At 42.0% G+C, this 22273-nt stretch overlaps 2 protein-coding genes across 2 annotated transcripts in view; one reads left to right on the forward strand and one right to left on the reverse strand.

Annotated features, from left to right (window-relative positions):
* Nucleotides 1-4614, forward strand: part of sst1.1 (somatostatin 1, tandem duplicate 1) — a 6072-nt gene extending 1458 nt beyond the window's left edge. The window contains exon 2 of the mRNA XM_078244742.1: nucleotides 4396-4614. Coding sequence (XP_078100868.1) covers nucleotides 4396-4614 — 219 coding nt within the window. The remainder of the gene's footprint in view (nucleotides 1-4395) is intronic.
* Nucleotides 4615-16167: 11553 nt separating this feature from the next.
* On the reverse strand, nucleotides 16168-21562 carry LOC144515930 (stonustoxin subunit alpha-like). Its single transcript, XM_078247128.1, has 2 exons — nucleotides 21538-21562; nucleotides 16168-16724 (listed from the first exon to the last, which is right to left on the reverse strand). Exons 1-2 carry the CDS (start codon nucleotides 21560-21562, stop codon nucleotides 16168-16170), a joined length of 582 nt encoding a protein of 193 aa, XP_078103254.1.
* Nucleotides 21563-22273: the final 711 nt, after the last annotated feature.

Here is a 22273-nt window from a genome sequence, read left to right on the forward strand (position 1 = left end):
GGGACCATTGGGCTGTGGGAACATAGGACTGTGGGAACATAGGGCTGTGGGACCATAGGGCTGTGGGACCATAGGGCTGTGGGACCATAGGGCTGTGGGACCATAGGGCTGTGGGACCATAGGGCAACATTAGTATCCTAAGTTTGAAGTCTTGGTAGTAAAATATTCTAGTCTGAGACTAAAAACTCAGCTACATTATGACAAAGGGTCTTCAAATGCTTAACGTTTGAGATGCTTTCGCCGCTTTTTTTGACATTTTCAACACTTCTTTTTAAGCTTTCAATGCTTTTTAAGGCACTTTTGATGTTGAATTGATGTTTTTGTGACGTTTCTTTTAACACTTACGCAGCTTCATTCGCTGTCGTAATAAAATCTTTTAGTCTGAGACGAACAACTCAGTGACTTTATGACAGATTGTCTTTGAATGTGAGCTTTTTGCGCTTTCAACACCTTCAGTGCTTTTTTTTCGGCACTCTGGACTTTAGTTTTGATTTAACGTTTGCGACGCTTTCTACGTTTTTTCACACATTCTACATCATGACAAATGGTCTTTAGATGTGAGACGTCCGACTTTAGTCTTTTCAAAGTCTTTTCACAGTCTGTAGTGTAGTGGATGGTAGGAATATAGGAATAGATAGGAATAAGAAGTTTTGCTGCTGAAAATGGTCTGCGTTTAAAATGATCAAACACACAGACACACAGGTTAAACCGTGGTATTTGAGTTTCTGCAGCTCCGTACGGAAGCCAAGGACGGCCGTGTTTGCAACTATTTCTTTTAGTGCCGTTATCTTGAGACCACAAGTTCATTATTTTGGTGTCTCGGTAAAAAAAACAAACAAGCTTTTTTTTCTTCTTAGGGCTGGGTATCGATGAGATTTCCTGAATCAATTCGATTCCAATTCACAAAATGTTTAATTAATGAAACGAGGAATAATCAATAGATAAACTGATCAGGTGATAGTTTGATTGGTGCATCAGGGGAAAGACGGGCTGCTGTCCGAGACGCTGAAATTAACAAACTCTTTTCATCTGTTGGACTTCAGCAGTTTTCCGTCTCTTCAAAAACACAAACAGAATAAATCATTTACAACAGGGTTTTTTCAACGGGGTGATACAGCCCCCAATGGGATGACGGGGCACGCTGGAAGCAATATTTGGGAAACGGGGGGTGTTCAGGTGCCCTTGGGTGCCTTACAGGCAAGTTAACACCCAAGATTCCCAACAATACGAGTTTACGCTTTTGAACTCCTTGCAAAAAACAGTGGTCTGCAAGTTGAAAACCTGCCAGTTTACGAAACGGGACGAGACGGTGCATGGTTACGATCATGGGACGTCAGAGTATCATCTCATATGAACTCAGTAGAGCAGTTCCAAAAGTCTTTATTAAACATTAACATAATTTATGTTTAAGAGTATGAACATAGCCGTCCAACATTTTTCATTTAATGCTATCATTCTTTGATGATTTTTGGTAACAGTAAAAACAATAATGGGGCCTAATCATTAATATTTAGGGGAATTAGCCTACATCTTATTTGAGCGATCTGGGGGAGGGGGTGGGGGGGGGGGGGGTGCTTGCCCAAAAAAAGGTTGAGAACCACTGATTTACACCAAGTTTCTTTTCTTTCATTCAACTCTCATTACATGTATTAATATGTCATCAAAACACAGATGTGCGAAGATTAAATCAAAATGGAAAAGGTCTTTTCAACATCTCAACTTCCTCCACTTGATCTTCTTTAGCTTTAGGTAAAAATAAAGGGATGTGAGTCGTTTACAAATGACTTATTGTAGGCGACATGCACCCTGAAATATACTCAAAATGATATTATGTAAGTGTTGCAGCTAAAGGCACACAAACAGATGAAATATCTATCTGTTGTAAAGTATGAAGTCTAATTACATACACTAAAAGGTCAACATGACATCATGACTTTGTGTAAACATATACACCACTTTCTGTACGCATTTTGAGCTATCCGCGTGTATGTCTACGCTGTATACAGCGGACGGCAGTCTGCAACATCACAGCTTAAACATACACGCCACTTTCTAAAGCCACGTGGCGTGTTATCGCGAGGCTACGTGTTATCGCGAGGCTACGTTTGGGTTTAGGAAACGTCAGACGCGGGACACGATCCCCGCTCTCCTGGGTGAAAGTCCAGATTTTCGCCCTTTCATACTACTCGCTACAGCGTAAATTCTCACGCAAAGGTAATGTAAGTCAATGGAGGCCAAACGGCGTTGATAAACACGCTAAAAAGCGAGTATGCGTCTTGATAACACGCCAGTAATTGCGTACGGATTGGCGTGTCATACATACGCCACTTCATGACATCAGTCCGAAGAAGTAGAAAACGGGATTTGAGTTTATTTCTAGATTAATATGTAAAACACTGAAAATAGCATTCACACATATTTATTTTCATTTATTTGTGTGTGGACTTTTTGTTCTTTTTTAACACGGTATAAATCTAAAAAGTGGGAAATTTGATTTAGGTATTGGTAAATCAATAATACAGCCAATTGCACAGCCCAGAATTATGTAATTTTCTTGATTGGTGTAAATATGTAAAATGCTGAAAATAGCATTCACACGTATTTCATTTCATTTCATGTGAGGATTTTTTTTGTCTTTTTGCTAACACGATGCAAAGCTTATTTTCAAAAAAAAAAACTACTGACAAAATGAAGGCAACCAATTATTATTTTCACTGATGATTAATCTGCTGAGTATTTATTCTATTAATGAATGAATCGTTTGGTGAATAAAAACATCTGTAAAGTAGTTCAAATGTCTCTTTTTGTCCGAAACAAAGATGCAGCTTACTGTGACAAAGAGACTGGCGGGGATGTATAGTTTGTGTGATACGTTAAAAACAAATGGGCGCCCATGTATAGAGGTTTGACTCTGACCTGCGGTCCTTTGCTGCATGTCATTCCCCCTCTTTCCCTCCTCTTTCATGTCTTCTGCTTTCCTGTCAAAATAAAGGCTGAAAATGCCCTTTAAAAAAAAAAATAATAATAATAAATAAAAAATTTAATTTGGAAGAAAATATGTTTCCGTCAAAACATAATTGAGAGTGTGGTTTATTCATTTTGAAATTTTTAAATTTGGGATGAATAAAAGTATATCATCTATCTATCTATCTATCTATCTATCTATCTATCTATCTATCTATCTATCTATCTATCCATCTATCTATCCATCTATCCATCTATCCATCTATCCATCTATCTATCCATCTATCTATCCATCTATCTATCTATCTATCTATCTATCTATCTATCTATCTATCTATCCATCTATCCATCTATCTATCTATCCATCTATCTATCTATCTATCTATCCATCTATCCATCTATCCATCCATCTATCCATCTATCTATCTATCCATCTATCCATCTATCCATCTATCCATCCATCTATCCATCTATCCATCTATCTATCTATCCATCTATCTATACTGAATCTCATGCAGAAATACATTCTCATGAATGACGATATTGTACGAAAACTTATGCACAACAATTCGTATATCGTACAATATTACGGCGACCCCCGGGCGGTCACATGACAGCTAAGAGAACAGAAATGTGACTGTGAGCCGGGTACAGATGGGACGGTCCTATCAAAGGCCATTACAGTTGAATTTGGCCGACAAAAAGGTGAGCGTCACGCAGCGTCGACATTTAAAGACCCTGAACACCCACGCAGGTGTTTGCAGTTAATCTGACTGATTGGACCTCTTCCCAGGACTGTGTCGGTGTGTAGACGGATTGGTTGACATCAATCTGAGTCTCCTCTTAGCTTTGTTGCACCTGTGAGGGCGGAAACAGCTTTATCATTCACATTGGTAGAACAGATTTGTGACTTGTGTCTAGTCAGTTAGCATATCTGAAAACACCTGTGTGGCTATTCAGAGGCTTTAAGTTTAGACACCAAAACTACTACTTAAGGGGCCCCCTTAAGTAGTACTCCCGGGACATGAACACCTGTTTCCTGGTGAAAGTCTTGTGTTTTCTCCTTAACTTCTTCAGGACATGAACACCTGTTTCCTGGTGAAAGTCTTGTGTTTTCTCCTTAACTTCTTCAGGACATGAACTCTGCTCCCCGGCTTGAAAGCTCTGTGTTTTAGGAGCCAAACATCCCCCCCGACCTCCTCCATACGAGGATTTTCACGCTCTTATACAGCAGCAGTCAACGTGCTTCTGACAGTAATAAATACGTAGAATACATACCAATGACAGAGCTATACTTTTCACAGATATATATATGAATGCTTCATGAGAACATGCTGAATGCAGGCAGTCAGTTTCCCAGCATCCTGTAAAGATTAAGGATCTTAAATGCCTCGCTGGTGTTTCTTTAATATGTCTGTTTCTGTATTTCAGGACATGTCTCGAGCCTCACTGGCGGAGCTGCTCCTGTCGGACCTCCTGCAGGTGGAGAACGAGGCTCTGGAGGAGGAGAACTTCCCTCTGGCTGAAGGGGAACCTGAAGACATCCATATGGATCTGGAACGAGCCGCTGCCGGCGGGCCGCTGCTCGCCCCCCGAGAGAGAAAAGCCGGCTGCAAGAACTTCTTCTGGAAGACATTCACTTCCTGCTGAGAGCCTCCTCCCCACCATCTTCATCACTTCCCTCCCGATGCTGTACAGAAACTGTGTGGATCCGACTATCGATGATTAGTTTGGATGCATTGTTTAGATTTTTCTGAGCTGAATGTAAACTTGATGAAACTATTTTTAATTGTCGGTTTGAATAAAATCTGTTTGAGACAAACAGTCGCTCGTGTCTGCTGACAGAGGAGGAAAAAGAGGAGGAGGAGAAGAAATAAAACTCTTCATCCGTTTTTAATTGAAGCTGATAAAGCTGCCGGGTAAAACAGCATTTATTGAGGCTAATAAACCCATGGGGACCCATAGCAACTAGAAGAGAAATGATTTGGGTTTTTAATTGTTGTTTCTTCCTGAACATCACAGATCACATAATAAAATAATAAAATCAGACCGGAGGCAAAAACATTGCAGCTGCTCAGAGTGAAGAGAAAAACATAAATAACTTTTTACATCAATCAGAATCAGTTTTATTGGCCAAGTATACGTACATACACAAGGAACTTGACTTTGGTAGGTGTTAACTCTCTATACATTCAACAAACAGACATGTAGTAGACAAATAGTAATATAGACACATACTGTACAATAGAGACAACAATATACATATAGGCACATATCAACATAATATACAAAAATACAAATATAAGACAATATCAAGTACACATGGAGTGGGATGTAAAGTGCACAACGTAATAGTGCAAAGTAGTGTGCGAGATGCATATTGGAGTGATAATAATGATGTAATGTGTAGAGAAGTGGGTGATGACCCCACTTATCTGCAGGTCAGTAGAGTGATGGCAGTGGGAAAGAAGCTGTGCTTGAAAAACTTAAAGAAATTAAAGACGTGACATGTTAAAACGATGAATACATTTTCTATTTAATTTCATAATTGTTTTATCAAGAGAACGAGCAGAACACAGGACACACACAACACGCTTATTAAGAGCGATGAAAGAGAAAGCCGGAACAAAAGTAACAAGTTAAATAATAGGCAGAAATAGACAAATTGTAAAATGTATAGAGAGCTATTTAAAGGGCTGAGACCGGAGATTAGTGGCTGGAACATTATTATAGTGTTTGCAGAAGAAGGACATATCTGTCCCTATGGTCCCACAGCCCTATGGTCCCACAGCCCTATGGTCCCACATTTCTAAGATTTTTCTTAAACGTAGGCCCTATGTTAGGGTTTGGGTTACATTCCATCTGTAGTCCATTGCTACTGGATAATTGGTTGGGTGTAATTGGCTACCAAATTGGGAGAAAGGGGGATCAAATCTGATACAAATTTATGAAAAAGGAAATGTGGGAACATAGGGCATAATTTTGGAAATGAAGCTCAGAAATGTGGGAACATAGGGCCTAATTTTTTGTGAAAAAAAAGAATTCTTAGAAATGTGGGAACATAGGCACGCTCCAATCTGTGGAACATTATTATAGTGTTGGCAGAAGAAGGACATATCTGTGGAAGTGTTTATAAAGCAGTATTTCTAATGTGAAATGGGATTTTATTCCAAATATGAGATGACACAGAGAAAATGAAAGCAGCTATGGGGTTCCGGAGAGAGGAAGAGGTTATTATGTATGTAGTTGATTGTACAGACAAGGGCCTGAAGTTAACAAGTCTCGATGCAGTTTGTGAAATGGTCACGTAATTAATCTATTGATTTGTGTACACGGACACGTTTATCTCGTTTTGTTCGTGGTGGTCAGCACGGCTTTTAAACTAATGTATTTCAATGGGAAGCACCTTTGGTGATCACAGCATGATTCTTTTGGAAAACAATGCCAATGTAAAGTCAATGAGAAGATGTCGTAGCACTAAGAGCGACTACAGTAGAGAGTAGTATGAAAGCCCGAAAATCCACATAGGTAGGTTGGTTGGGGGGGTGGATGGGTCAAACAACACATGACTTTCACCCAGGAGACCAGGGATCGTGTCCCGCGTGTCATATTTCCTAAACCCAACTGTTCAGTTCTTCTTTTACTAAACCCAACCATCCCGTATAGGGCAACAAATACCAATAAAGCAAAGCAAACCGCATATCGACGTCCGTGTACTACGCCTTGGCGACATTATTTTTGTGACATGTAGTGTGGGGATGTTGTGATGTTTTTAAATGTAGCTTACTCTATGCATTACGAGGTGTTTACGTGGTTGCCAAATCCAAAATAAAAGAGTTGTTACATGTTACATGAACATACACCATTTTGGTTACATGTTGTGGCATCACAAGGGGACGTGTGGTAAAGGGACGCTATGTTCCTCTACTGGAGTGGCTACCCTATGACAAAATGGCCGCCACCCAAACTACAGGTCCCAGAATGCACCACACGGGGAGGTGCAAATGCCTCAGTCCCTTGATTACAGCAGGTGCTTATCAACTGGGAGAAGACAAAGAGAGCAGAGAGCAAAGAAGAGAGTTTTGGGGGGAAAGAACGAAGTTACCAGAGGCCTGTACTACGAGGCAAGATTTTAACGAGGTAACTTCAGGTTCAACCCAGGGTTTTCTGTACCACGACGGTGGATCACTTGTTACCGGGTTAAATCGCCGTGGTAACTTACGCTGAACACCTAACCTGCTTGGGAACAGGTTATGTTGGCGATCAGAGATCAACCGGTGTAAAAGCACCGCCTACTGACCAATCAATACTCGAATGATAACGGCGTCATCGTTCTTAGAAGATCAGGCGGAGCTCGGAGAGAGGGGGAGGAAAGGGACGCGCTCATAAAAGTTCAAACATTTAGAGACTGACAACCTCGGTATTTTTAGGAAATATATAGATTAGACTTTTATGTGAACGCGCGTGCCGCTGGATTGGGTTGATTGAACTAGATGATAACCACCATCGTGACACAGGTTATGCGGGACCGCGGTGGTTAGGGTTAGTGAAGCTGGGTCACTGAAAGAAATCCAGGACATGTTGATCTTGCTTCGTAGTACAGGCCTCTGGACTTTGTGAAGACCGTAAGTTTTTGAGTTGGATTCACTGTTTTCTGAAAAAGACTGCTCTAAAATAAAAACCTCTGTTTGCTTGCAACCACGTTTTGGCTGGTCTCTGCCCTACACCCTGCCTGCTGCAAAGAAAAACCTCTCACGACATCACAATGTGGAATGAAGTCTGAGTCTTTCTGTCACTGCAAACCTTCAGTGTCCTCCACACTCCTTTACAATTCATTGCTATATGGTATAGCACAGATCGTGCAGTGTCATAAGTCGTGGTAAAACTGCGCAGATTGAGATCAGGTCGTGCAGGCAGCACAGATTGCGTACCCACAGTATACACAAAACTGAAAACGAAGGAGTTTTCTGTGGCTTTCACTCGGAGATGAGGCAGGTTTGAATTTTCAGCCCCAGCTCATGTTGTGGACCCAGTTTACCTGTTCATCCATGTCTATGCTGCGGACATCATCACAACCACAAATCTTATACATTCATATTAAACCACTTTCCTAAATTCAACCCCAGAATGTCCAGAATATCAACCAGTTTTAGAGCACTTTCAAATCACGGTCAGGTCTAGAAACACGTGTGTGTGTGTGTGTGTGTGTGTGTGTGTGTGTGGCAGCTGCTGCACTCTGATTAGCAGCTCCTCCTTTCATACATTAACTCTTTGTTAAGACAAGCTTTCAGGAATTAAACCTTAATGAGAGCTGTGAATGACAGCTGAGATGCACATGCACGCATGCGCACGCACACACACACAGGAGAGGACGTTTATCACTAATGAGTCACAATTTCATGAATGTTTTTCCTGTTTCAGTTCAATCTTCAGGCAACAGGCTTTGACCTGCAGATCTGTAAAATGCAACATACACATGAATGCAGCAGGAACATTATTCATCAGATGGAAGACGAAAACACTGACAGGAAACTGCAACATACACACTTTTACTTCAGTCAGGTTTTGAATGCAGGACTTTCACTGGCAGTGGAGTATTTTCACAGTGCGTATTAGAACTTTTACTGCAGTAAAGGGTCTGAATACTTCCTCCACCTCTACATATAAAAGCATGAGTACATTAAACACATTTAAAAAAGTGAAGCAATAAAACCAGCAAATAATAGCAGGTGAAATGTGAAATATTACAACCCAGTCTCACGGCAGTTTATCAAATGGTCACGTCATTTTTTTCGTGATGATCAGCACGTTTTTTAAACTAATGTATTTCAATGGGAAGCATCTTTCGTGATCACAGCACCATTCTTTCTGTCAGTCGGCCGTGAAATTAACACGATTGCCGAAAATTCCGTGACGTGGGTGTGACAGTTGGGTTTAGGAAAAGAAGAACGGGACGGTTGGGTTTAGGAAAAGAAGAACGGGACGGTTGGGTTTAGGAAAAGAAGAACGGGACGGTTGGGTTTAGGTAAAGAAGAACGGGACGGTTGGCTTTAGGAAAAGAAGAACGGGACGGTTGGGTTTAGGAAAAGAACGGGACGGTTGCCTTTAGGAAAAGAAGAACGGGACGGTTGGCTTTAGGAAAAGAAGAACGGGACGGTTGGGTTTAGGAAAAGAACGGGACGGTTGGCTTTAGGAAAAGAACGGGACGGTTGGCTTTAGGAAAAGAAGAACGGGACGGTTGGCTTTAGGAAAAGAAGAACGGGACGGTTGGGTTTAGGTAAAGAAGAACAGGACAGTTGGCTTTAGGAAAAGAAGAACGGGACGGTTGGCTTTAGGAAAAGAAGAACGGGACGGTTGGCTTTAGGAAAAGAAGAACGGGACGGTTGGGTTTAGGAAAAGAAGAATGGGACAGTTGGGTTTAGGAAAAGAAGAACGGGACGGTTGGCTTTAGGAAAAGAAGAATGGGACAGTTGGGTTTAGGAAAAGAAGAACGGGACGGTTGGCTTTAGGAAACGAGACACGTGGGACACGATCCTTAATATGTAAAGTAACTAGTAACTAAAGCTGGAACAGATGAATGTAGTGGAGTAAAAAGTACAATATTTCTCTCTGAAATGTAGCGGAGTAGAAGTAGAGAGAAGTGGCATGAAAAGAAAAGAAGTATCTTAACTTTTGGACTGAAAGTACAGGACTGGAGTACATGTACTTAGTAACATTCCACCACTGTTAATGTTTCACCGAGTTATGACTCATGTTTCTATTATTTGATCCGAGCGTCGGCTCTTTCAGTGGGTGCAATTGTGTGTAATGAAGGTGAGTCTGCAGGTGTCTCCGATCTGTGACAGGAAGCTGCGATGACGTCACACACCTCTCTGTCTCGTTAAGAAAGCGAGCGCCTTCTTTAATAAACAGGAAGCAGCTGCTGCAGGCGCCTAAGCCGCCAATTAATCCGTCAGCCAATCAGACGCCAGCGTTTTTAAACGGCTTCAATAAACTTGAATGAGCTTTAATTACAGCTGAAAGCTTCGCTGGAACGCAACACACACTCTGCCTTTTGACTGTGTGTGGGTGTGTGTGTGTGTGGGTGTGTGTGTGGGTGTGTGGGTGGCAGCTGATGTCGTGTGTCACCTTTAAAAGACGATTCATTAAGAACAAAAAGACTAATCAGCTGCAGTATACAGCATCTTACACACACACACACACACACACACACACACACACACGCACGCACATGGTGGGATGATGTCAGCAGCAGAACAGAGGTCAGAGGTCAAACTGCCATCAGGTGGTCTGGACCAATCACAGAAGAATGTCTGATAAACCAAACAAGAAAACAAAGCCTGTTACTGCTGCCAAAACGTTATCTACAGCCTCCAGGTTTCTGGTGGCATTTCTAACGTTGCATGATGGGTAGAAACACTTTGGCCTGGGGTCAGTCTGCAGGTAGGTGATAGAGAGAGGAGGAGGGGTTAGACAATGGAACAAAGCAGAAGGTTGCGTCGAAATCTCCTCCTCTGCACTACAGACTCAACATGTAAACTATTACCCAACATACTTTTATGTAAATAAACAAGGTGTGTATATTTCCGGACGCACTGAGCTGTCATTTTCAACGTCACTTCCTGAGAACCCCCTTGCCCATTTGGAAATGCGCAACCATGCCCCTGCCGACCTTCGCTCTAGCGGCAAGACCAGATAATGGTGTAAATAAATATAAAGCTATAGATATAAAGATAAAGCAATAGTGCGTAGTTTCTGTCTCCCCGATGAGGAATTCAAAGTAATGACAACAACACTGTCGGCGCGTCCACATGATACAAGCCTTCCGTAATCGCAGAGTTGCTAGTAGCCAAGGAGGACACGGAAGATTAAAAAAAACATGATGGACTTTTCAGAAGAGGTCATTATCTCTTGTCATACTGAGAAATCCAGAGAGAGTTGTGTGGAGTCTTAATTAGCTTTGTAGCAACTCATTGGGCAATGCCTTGAATGTAACGGACGTTCATTAATATCAAAAAGCTACACACTAAAGTTTTAAATTACTGAAAAAGGTAAGCAACTAGACCTACTGTCCCAGGTGACAAAATCACAGATTTTTTATATGCAGCAATGTAAATTGAAGGAGTTTGTTTTGTACATTTTATTCATGCAAACTTTCCAGTATAAATGGAAATCTCTTTTTGACGTTACAGAGCTCTTTGGTTGCTGTTCGTTTGTTTCCAATATTGTCATCACTACACATTGCATTGTGGGATACTTATTTTTTTATTTTTTAGTTAACCTTTATTTATTCAGGGAAGGTTCACTGAGAGGTAGCCCCTCTTTTGCAGGAACACCCTGATCACATTCACACAGTTACACATTCATACCTGGAAGCAGCTCAGTACAACCACATTCTGATCTGCTGGCCCAACACGTTCTCACACTCATCTCGTAAAATATGGACGCTTGGTCAGGTGCCTTTGTCGTTCTTATTGACGCTAAAAGTCTCCTTTAGCGCTATAAGTAAACGAGCTTGGTCGGGACTATTGCCGTCCCTTTTGACGCAGTTATGTTAAGGAAAAGGTCGTGGGTGGGCTTACGGTTCCGTGACACGCGGGAAGAATGGAAGGTTGGGTTTAGGAAAGGGTCGTGGGTGGGTGTACGGTTCTATGACATGCGGAGGAAAGAAAAAAACAACTATAGCAAGGGTGACAAGCGGGATGCAAACCCGGTCTCCTGGGTGAAAGTCCTGTGTTTGACCCAGCCACAACCCCAACCAACCTCCTAACGCGGAAATTCGCCCTTACATACTCCTCTCTAAATCCTCTCTAACTGCTGCTCTCCCCGGTGCGTTATACAAACACGCTGAAAGACGCCTTTTTCGTCGCATCAGACGCTGACAACCACTGTCCAAACGTCCTTATTTTACGAGTTCGGAATGAGAACGGGTTGGTTGGCCACTGAGCAGCTCCACTGGAGCAGTTGGAGGTTAAGGGCCTTGGTCAAGGGCACCACAGTGGTGGTAGTGAGGGAGGGGCAAGCGCTGCTCTTTCACTTTCCCCACCCAGATCTGGGGATTGAATCGACGATCTCCCAGTCACAAGCTCTCTTCTCTAACCTTATACTAGCATAGTGTCCAGTGGTTGCATACCGTAGTATTTCACCGAAAATAGTATGCAATTCACTTACTATTGGTTTCATACTAAGCTTTTCGGACGTACTAAAAAAATCTCACAAACTGTTTTAGCTACTAAATAGCATGTTAATCTGGAATTTCGGATGCAACCAAACTCTTTTTCTCGGCTCACTACACTGACTTTTTTTTTTACATGTTTAAAATAAACTATTACTAACTAAAAAATGTATAAACACCACTAACACCAACTTATTACCACTAAAGTTTTTCACTTGTTTTTGGAATTCATGGTCAATTAAAAAACTAATTTATAGGAAACTATACCTAATTCTTGAGTTAAAGAAGCAGAAATTGTGAATTATTTAGACTAATATTAAAGGATAATCACAGAAGGGTCAACATTCAGCGAGGATACTGTTTCGAAACATTTCAAGTTTTTTTTTTCAAATACAAAACAATTTAATAAAACACCCAAAATTCAATGAAAGTAGAGATCTGATCTTTTGTTGTACTTGCGAAGCGCGTTGTATGGGATCATCTATCCATGTTATTTTTGGATTATTAAAATTAGGTAGTTAAAAAGAAACCCATATTTCTGAGATAGACATTTTGAGAATGGGTCAAATTTGATCCAAAGACAACACAAGGGTTCAGTGTAATTCTAGTCAGTCAAGTCTAGTTTAAAGCCCAGTTCAGACCAAATATCTGCAACGAGTTGAAACTTGCAGATACTTTTAGCTTTCTGAAACCTGCCAGTTTACACCAAAGAGACGAGACGGTGTATCATCTGCATAGAAACAGCTCTTTGACCTTTGTACGTCTTAAAATAGGAATGATGATAGAGATCATGAGATACTTGTTATTACCTGGGGCAACCTCTTGTCTTAGTTCCTTGGAGTCTATTTCAGGGCTTGTCAGGGCTTAGTGGGTCATTTTCTCAGGATGTGTCTAATCAAACTCCATTTTCTCTTTTAAATATGTACATCAATGTACATTTTAACTTTAACTTAACTCAAATAATAACTAATTTATTTAAGAACGAAGCACTTGTACTGTTGTACTAAACATGCTTTTACTTTATTTATTTTTTTTAAAAGGAAACCCTCCCAGTTCTGGATGATATCAAGCTCTCACTCCTACGTCGTTCGGACGCACTCATTGTGAGTCATTTTGCACAAAAGCATAATGTAATGTTGTGAATAACTGCAGGTTGAGTCACACACAAGTTAATGTTACTATAATGAGTAAAGAAAAACATCATTACTCAGCAGATTCTAACTCATTGTGGTCTGAAACCAGGACATCTGGGAAGTATAACAATGGCTACACGGTACATTTTATAAGCCAAGTGAATGAAGAGTTAGATTTATTGCCCCAGAGGGAAATTTGTTTTCCCCACCAGTACACAGAAACACAGATATACACACAGCAAAACACATATATAGACAGTACACAGAATATCCATGAATGCATCCATCTTTAGCTAGCATTTTATTCTTCTCTCCGCTGTCTAAATTATCAACCCAGTTTCACGGCAGTTTGTGTAAATGTCGTGTAAATGTGTATTTTTAATCTATTGATACGTGTTCACGGGGACGTTTTTCTCGTTTTTTACGTGGTGGCCAGCACGAAATACCCTACGTGGAAAGGACGCCTCACACGGCGAGAGACGGCCGAAAAGGATGCCCCATATACTGGGAGGCGGCCGCGAGATGGCCGCTGGGGACGCGACTACGGGGAAAGGACGCCACGCCGGGAGACGGCTGTAAAGGACGCCTCACGCACCGGGAGATGGCTGTGGGGGACGCGCGACAATAACGGGATGGCGGAGGTTGGGTTTAGGAAAAACACTACGGGGAAAGGGTGCCTCACACGCCGGGAGACGGCCGCTGGGGACGCGCCACAATAACGGGATGGCGGAGGTTGGGTTTAGGAAAAACACTACAGGGAAAGGACGCCACACGCCGGGAGACGGCCGCTGGGGACGTGCGACAATAACAGGACGGTTGTGATTAGGAAGACTATGGGAAACAAAACGCCACACGCGGGACGCAATCCCCGCTTGCCTGGGTGAAAGTCCTGTGTTGTTTGACCCGTCCATCACCCTGACCAGCCTCCCTATGCGGATTTTCAGCTTTTTATACCACTCCCTACCATTTTTGTTCTGTGACCACGAAATATGCTTCCCATTGAAATACATTACTTTACATTTTCGTGCTGGCCACCACGTAAAAAACGTCCCCGTGAACACGTATCAATATATTAAAAATAACATTTTTTAACAAATTTACACGAACTGCTGTGAGACCGGGCTGAAATTATTCTATTTTTAAGCCCTAATGCTGAGATCAATTCTATAATAAAAAGTAGGAATTCTAATATGATATGGATTCAGTACAGAGAGAGAGACTAGGCTGGTGGCCTTTTATCGCTCTGTCATAGAGAGCATATTGACGTACTGCATCACAGTGTGGTATGCAAGCTGCACTGTGGCACAGAAAAAAATCACTGCAAAGGGTCATCCGGTCTGCAGAAAAGATCATTGGCTGCTCGCTGCCCACACTTGACAGCATCGCCTCTTCCCGCTACCTCAGCATAGCAAAAAACATAATCAAGGACTCCTCTCACCCAGGCCACGAACACTTTCAGTTACTCCTCTCAGGACCTTACAGGTCTGTCAGAACCCGCACATCCAGGTTCAGAGATAGCTTTTCCCCCACAGCCATCACAACTCTAAACATTCAATTACAATAATAGGACTTCATCATGCTGAATGACTATCTTGCCTGTTTTGCACTGCATTTGCACGCTCAATGGTGTTTTTTGCCCCCAACAGCTCCTTCCAGGCAGTGCTGCGACCGCTGCCTCCAAGGCACCTAACCCTAACCTTAACCCTAACCCTAACCTTAACCCTAACCAGTGCCTAATCCTAGTGCCTTCCAGGCAGCGCTGCCTGGAAGGAGCTGTTGGGGGCAAAAAAACACAGATAAACCATTTGCACTTTTCCAGTACTGTGATCTTTTAAAAAAAAATAGTTTTTTTGGTTTGAGAGTACGGCGTGAGTCCCATTATGTGTATGTGAGGGTATGGTTTGTGGAAGGGTATGCCGTGTGCATATGAATGTATACTTCTAGGCACCAGAAGGAGTAGCACTTAAATTTAATTGTGACAATGTTTTACAATGATAAATAAAATGATTCTGATTCTGAGATATGTTAAAGAGTGAATATTAAGGAGGGTAAAGAGATTAAAACAAAACATTGAGGACAGAGAAAGAGGAGACAGCAGATTTGGATCTCATGGGAATCATGATGTGTGTCACACGAAGCCGCCATCTAGTGGTCATACTGTAGAACCTGCAGTCCAATAACATGAAACTCTGATATGTTACACAGGGAATGTGTCACGTCTTTAAGAGGAAACCAGATCTACTGCAGAAACAGACTGGATCACCTCTTACACTACAGTTTTCTTTATACAGTTCTGTTTTCGAAAAGTGCTTTATATATATAAAGGTCTTATTGCACATAGCACCAGATCTGGAACCAAAGTCCTGGATGAGAGCTTAACGTTGTCCTTCTCCAGAGTCCATAACAAACACCATGTTCATTCATTTATTCATTTATTACCTGATACAGAACACCTGCTAAAAGCTGATGGTGTCAAATGTCTTGAAACTCAGTAAATTCAAATCAATTTGATTTATAGTGTCAAATCACAACAGGACTTTTCTCAGGACTCTTAAGTAAAGAGTAAGTATAGTAAAGAGTCAACTGATGACAGAAATCATGAAAATGTCAAGTCAACAAATGATTGCCCTGAAGATGAAATGTGTAGATTTGATTTGATCAGAAAAATGTTTTCAAATTTTGATCAGAAAAAATGAATGTGTTTTGTTTGAGTCTCAGATCTGCTTTACAGTGCAGTGTGTGTGTGTGTGTGTGTGTGTGTGTGTGAACTGTAGGGTGCAGAGCAGAAAGGGAGAGCGACAACGAGGTCATAGTTTAAATAATTTGAACTTTTAAATGCTATCGCTCTATCTGTTTGGGAGGCACCACTTTCTCTTAGCTTACGAAGCTTACAATTCACCTGCAGAATTGCATAGTAAGCAGAGACACTGAGGCACCAAGAGACCAGAACCTGAACCCAGGATAAAGAGGCTGAGTGAATGTGGTGTTGAAGGTGTGGAGGAGGATCAGTGAGTCAGAGGAGACTGAGTAGAAGGACAGAGAGCCAGCAGGAACGTCCACATACACTGCTACTCTACCAGAGAAAGAGGAGGAGGAGGAGGAGGAGGAGAGGTTTGTTTCGATGTTATTGTGCCAGACAGAGTAACCACGTTCATCAGAGCAGATCAGACTCCAGGACTGATCATTCCATCCGAACATACAGTCTTCACTGTCTCCTCTCCTCCTGATTCCTCTGTAACTCACTGATATATAAACCTCTCCTCTCCTCTCGACCTCCCAGTAACAGCGACCAGTCAGACCATCTCTACACAGCAGCTGATGCCAGTAGTCAAACCTCTCTGGATGATCAGGATATGGCTGATACTCCTCCACACGTGTCACCTTCCTGTTGTTGTCAGACAGTTTGAGTCTTGTGTTTACTGTGTTTGTGTCCAGTTCCAGTTCAACGGCATCTGATGGAGAGAAACAGACACAACACAGCTGCAGGTTATCATCTGGTGAGTTATTTACAACTTTACTGACAAAATTGAAACTGAAAAGTAAATCATTCAATTTCATATTCAGCTTTCAATGTTGTTAAATAAACTGTAACTTCAACAATGCAGTTATAACAACATGAACAGTTACTGAACATGAGAGTCAAGATGTCAACAATATTTTGTACTTTTGTGTGGACTGATGATGACAATCTGTCTACCACACAAAAGTTTCCCCACAGTCTGAATTTAAGGTTGTTTTCACTGACCAGTGACCGAGCTGAATGTAGGAAAACATTTGTACGCTCTAGGGTGTAATCCTGGGAATACACAAACTATTTTCCTGTAAGCAACTCCAGTTTTCAGCCATTGCCTTCATCAGGGGCACTGACAAGGGCACTAACCGCCATAGAGGGATCGTACCTATCAGTTGGTAAACACCTTGAACTTCTGTCAAAATGGTTCGGAGAACAGTCTGCACATCATGTGAGAAGGATTAGAACCTTGAATTAAGGTTATCCTATTACAAGACTAGGAAAGGCTCCCCAGAGGTTTTTGAAAAATCTTTATTTGAAAGGATGGACAGCTTTCCCAGTATCAATAACAAAGATGCCACAAAACTCCAGGAGCTTGGAGATCTCCTACAGGAGGTGGATTCTGATAAATATGAAGGTTACTTGCCTGGATTTATCTTGACACCTCTGTTGGTGTAACACCCATTTTAGACTAATTACTTACAGTCTGCAGGAAAAATGGATGACTCAAGGATCCCAAGTTACAAAGATGTACAAACATTTTCCTTTCTTCCATTCCTAGTTCTTCTGCGACTCTGCAGAGAGGCAAAGCCACGCAATAATCCAAGCTTTGCTTTTGCTCATCAGGAAACCAAAGTTTGTCAAAACTGGAGCATCCATCCAAGAAGCAAGGAAAAGCTCAGTCTACACCCACAAGACAACCCTTGCCAGATACTGTAAGTCAGGCAAGCAGTTTAAGTATTGATTTGGATAATGTTGAAAAGAACTCCATAAGAAGCCTCATCCTCTTAAAGGCTGCAGGGGGTTTAGGAGGAAGCCTTTAGAGGAGCATACGATTGTTTTTAAAGAAAATGACGTAGTCTCAGATGCTGTGCTACAATCACTTATCTGGCTAGGAGCTGCAAGGCATCCATCAAAGCAATCATGGCAAACACCTAACACATCTGTGCAGGCATGACAGCGAGAAAGGCCACAGCGAGAAAGGCCACAGGTTTTATTGTGGAGTCCTATGATGAAGAGACAAAAGTGAAACTGCTGACTTTGATCAAATGCAACAATGCCAGTTGACAGTATCAATATACTAACTCCTGAGGCAGCGCAGTGTCACGCTCACTCGAGGAACACTGCTCATTGCATTCCTCCACTGGATCCAGAATATTCTTTAACCCTTTAGGCACCGGGTTTTATTTTTAAAAATACTAGATTTTGACACCTAAATTTCAGAAGGCTCTGGCTTGAAAGTGATTTGAGATAGAGACAAAGTGTAAATGAGACAAATACTGAGAATGACCTAAAGTTTATCTAGGGTGTAAATTTTCCCATCTAATTTGCATATTATGACATCATATGGCGGCGGCCATGTTGGATTATGTAATTTCCATGAAATACCTGATATTTTGAAAGAGAGTTGAATTTATTTCATCAGATTTACCCCCCCTATATCCATTTGTTATGTTGTCCACATATCAAATGAACAGGGAAAAAGTAAATTGTAAACTAGAACTATTACTACACCACAAAACTCATGTAAACAGTAGGCGTTTTTTTATGATTTTTTTTATTTATTTTTTTTACCCACCACTATTGGAGGACACTTTCTTTTTCTTTTCTTTTTTTTTCTTCTCTTCTTCATTATTATTATTATTATTATACAGTACAGAGACAATATTAACAATATTGAGATCCCCAAAACAGCTGTTTGATTCAGTCCCACGTCGTGTCCCTAATTATTTTGTGTAAGAGTGAAGAAACATTTACATTTACGCATACGTGATTAAATGCAGCCTGGACGCGGAGTGGTGTGTGTCTCCTCTCTGCTCAGATTGCAGGCTGGGACTGCTGTGCGAGGCTACTGAGAGACTTACCGCCCGTGAGGGCTTTTGGACGGGGGAGGGTCTCACAGCAGCACCCACTGCTCGTTGAGCACAGTAATTGCAGAGTGATACGTGCTTTCACGAGTCTCCAAACACCCCAAAAGTCTCCAATAACACCAGAAAAAGTCGCTAGTCGCTTTTGACAAAAAAAGTCAAGTTTCGATGGGATTTCCACGAACATTTTGCATTGAAGCATGACGTATTTGGGCGTACGGTTCTGGGACACGCGGGAGGAAAGAAAAAAACGACTATAGCAAGCGTGACAAGCGGGACGAGAACCCCGCTCTCCTGGGTGAAAGTCCTGTGTTTCGCCGTCCCTTTAGGGCTATAAGTAAACGAGCTTGGTCCGGACTATTGACGTCCCTTTAGGGCTATAAGTAAACGAGCTTGGTCCGGACTATTGACGTCCCTTTAGCGCTATAAGTAAACACGCTTGGTCCGGACTATTGCCGTCCCTTTAGCGCTATAAGTAAACATGCTTGGTCGGGACTATTGACGTCCCTTTAGAGCTATAAGTAAACATGCTTGGTCGGGACTATTGACGTCCCTTTAGCGCTATAAGTAAACGTGCTTGGTCAGGACTATTGCCGTCCCTTTAGCGCTATAAGTAAACGTGCTTGGTCAGGACTATTGCCGTCCCTTTAGCGCTATAAGTAAACGTGCTTGGTCAGGACTATTGCCGTCCCTTTAGCGCTATAAGTAAACGTGCTTGGTCAGGACTATTGCCGTCCCTTTAGAGCTATAAGTAAACACGCTTGGTCGGGACTATTTCCGTCCCTTTAGCGCTATAAGTAAACACGCTTGGTCCGGAATATTGCCGTCCCTTTTGACGCAGTTATGTTAAGGAAAAGGTCGTGGGTGGGCTTACGGTTCCGTGACACGCGGGAAATACGGGATGGTTGGGTTTAGGAAAGGGTCGTGGGTGGGCGTACAGTTCTGTGACATGCGGGAGGAAAGAAAAAAACAACTATAGCAAGCATGACAAGCAGGACGCGAACCCATCCACCACCCCAACCAACCTCCTTACATACTCCTCTCTAAATCCTCTCTAACTGCTGCTTTCCCCGGTGCGTTACACAAACACTCTGAAAGACGCCTTTTTCGCCACTGTCATAACGTCCTTATTTTACGAGTTCGGAATGAGAACGGGTTGGTGTGCCGCAATTTTTTTTTTTACTGGGTGGTAGGGGAAGACTCATGAATATTCATTAGGGAACTCATCACTGATTGGCTCGCCCTGACATTCTTACCCTAACCATAACCAATCCCACTCCTCTTGCCTAAACCTAACCAACCCAACCAGAGCAGGCAATGAGTACTAGCCATTCAGGGATGAGTTCCCTAATTGAATATTCATGAGTCTTCCCGTACCACCTTGCAAAAAAAGTTTGCGTTCGTGGGCCCTGACTTGCGCAATGGCATGTAAATTATCCAATCCAAAATGAAAGAAACAATATTTCTTCATGAGGGAATCAAACCCCAGACCCCCACACCATAGTGCAGTGTTCTAAACACCCATCTAGCAGTTCTTGTGGAATGTAGTCCAACCGTTGACCATTTGGTGTCTTTAAGCCTCGGTTGCTAGTTAACCATGCTGTATACAAATATTGGTACTAACAGTTGTATGCTTTCACTGAAGACAGAAAGCGCAACTGTAGTGTCCATTTTCTGCTAGAAATTCAATTGTTATAAACTTTAGAGACAAAACTTTCTTAATATGCCAGTTTCTGCTGTCAAGGAAGATGAATGTCGGCCATGATTTCGGTGCACGCGAGCAACGTGTTGTTGTTATGTCACAGGGTGTGAATAGCTCAGCTGTGTGGCATAGGCTTTTCGTACTGGGGGTGCAAATAGAAACTCCAGTAACGTTATCACTGTCACTGTGTCACGAGCCAAAGCATTAAGAGTTTGTTGTAGCAACGAACGTAATACTGACTTAGACTAATATAGTGCATTTCATGAAACCCAAGAACGCTTTATGCAAATACAGAGGGACAAAAAGAAAATAGTAGGCTAACACAAACACGGACTAAAAGGAATAAAACATCTGTGCTAAATGGAATCATCACACCTGTCCGTAAAAACTCTGTCCACAGGAGAATAATAATTTTAGACCCACTGCTCTAACCTCTGTTGTGATGAAGTGTATGGAGAAGCTCATGGTGAGCAAACTATGGCTGGATGTAGGCCCACAGCTAGATCCCTTCCAGTTCATATACACCCACCAGAGAGGCACTAAACACCTGGAGAATCCTAGGGCCTACGCGGTACTAAACTCCGCACAGATCCGCTGCAAAATAGTTGTGCGATAGAAGACTCCGATTGGATAGTCTAGCTAGCTGTCTGGATTTACCCTGCAGAGATCTGAGGAGCAGTTAACCATAGTCCTCAGAAATCCACTGAATTTAAAATTCCAACACAAAGAAAGCCTTGTATACTAATGAATGTACATGCAGCACTATAAACAATTGCATGATAAAGTTTTCCGATGATACAGCCATCCTGGGTCTTATGTCTGACACTTCAGATACAGCTGTGTATACAACTGAGATCCAGAACTTGACACGAACAACTGTCCAGTGGTGCGACATTTCTTCATCCTCAATGTTAAGAAAAAAGAGGAGATGGTATTTGACCCCAAATCCATTGGCGACCACTCACCAGTGGTTATCCATGACCACACCATAACCCGGGTCAACTCTTATAAATACTTGGGCATACACATGGACAACAAACTGACATTGAGTGTTCAGGTAGAAAATGTCTGCACTAGGGCTGAGTACCAGCTTCTCCCTTCAGGAAGATGCTTCCCCCGGTGCGGACTCAACCACTTTAAAAGCTAATTTGTCCATCGAAGCCCTAAATGGCAAGCTAGCCTACCCCATGAAATGCTGCTTTAATCGTAAACTTAAACATGTACATTTTTCCTTTTCTTAAAGCAGGATTTTATGTTGATAAGGCGGCTTACCCTTACTGTCCATATTATGACAACTATTATAATGTGTTGTACAACAGGCAGTGTGCAATTTTGTTGGCTACTGGCAGTTTCTGCATGCAACATGAGCATGTCCATGCAGAGTAATGCAACAGTCTGTGTCTTTGTACTACACATGGTAAGTTATCTATTTTTTTAAGATTGTGTGTGTGTGTGTGTGTGTGTGTGTGTGTGTGTGTGTGTGTGGGGGGGTGTTTATAACCTGGAGATAATGTTTGGCAGTACCAGCCCAACATTCTAGTGCCATTGTTCCATCGTATACACTGATCATAATTATTGTATATTTAATGACTTTGCCTACCTAAATGTTAACATGTTCATTGCTGTGAATATTGCACTTTAGATTCATTTTTTCGTTTCTGCGGGATATGAACTGCTTATTACTTGCCAGACCTTCCCTAT

This window comes from Sander vitreus, chromosome 3, assembly GCF_031162955.1.
Source record: "Sander vitreus isolate 19-12246 chromosome 3, sanVit1, whole genome shotgun sequence".
Taxonomy (NCBI): domain Eukaryota; kingdom Metazoa; phylum Chordata; class Actinopteri; order Perciformes; family Percidae; genus Sander; species Sander vitreus.

Excerpts from the sequence above, each read along its gene's own strand:
- LOC144515930 (XM_078247128.1), bottom strand. The coding sequence starts at position 21,562 with ATGGTGTGGTCATGGATAACCACTG. Across the intron at positions 16,725-21,537 it reads GTGGTCATGGATAACCACTG|ATGCCGTTGAACTGGAACTG; the intron begins GTGAGTGGTCGC and ends TCTCTCCATCAG.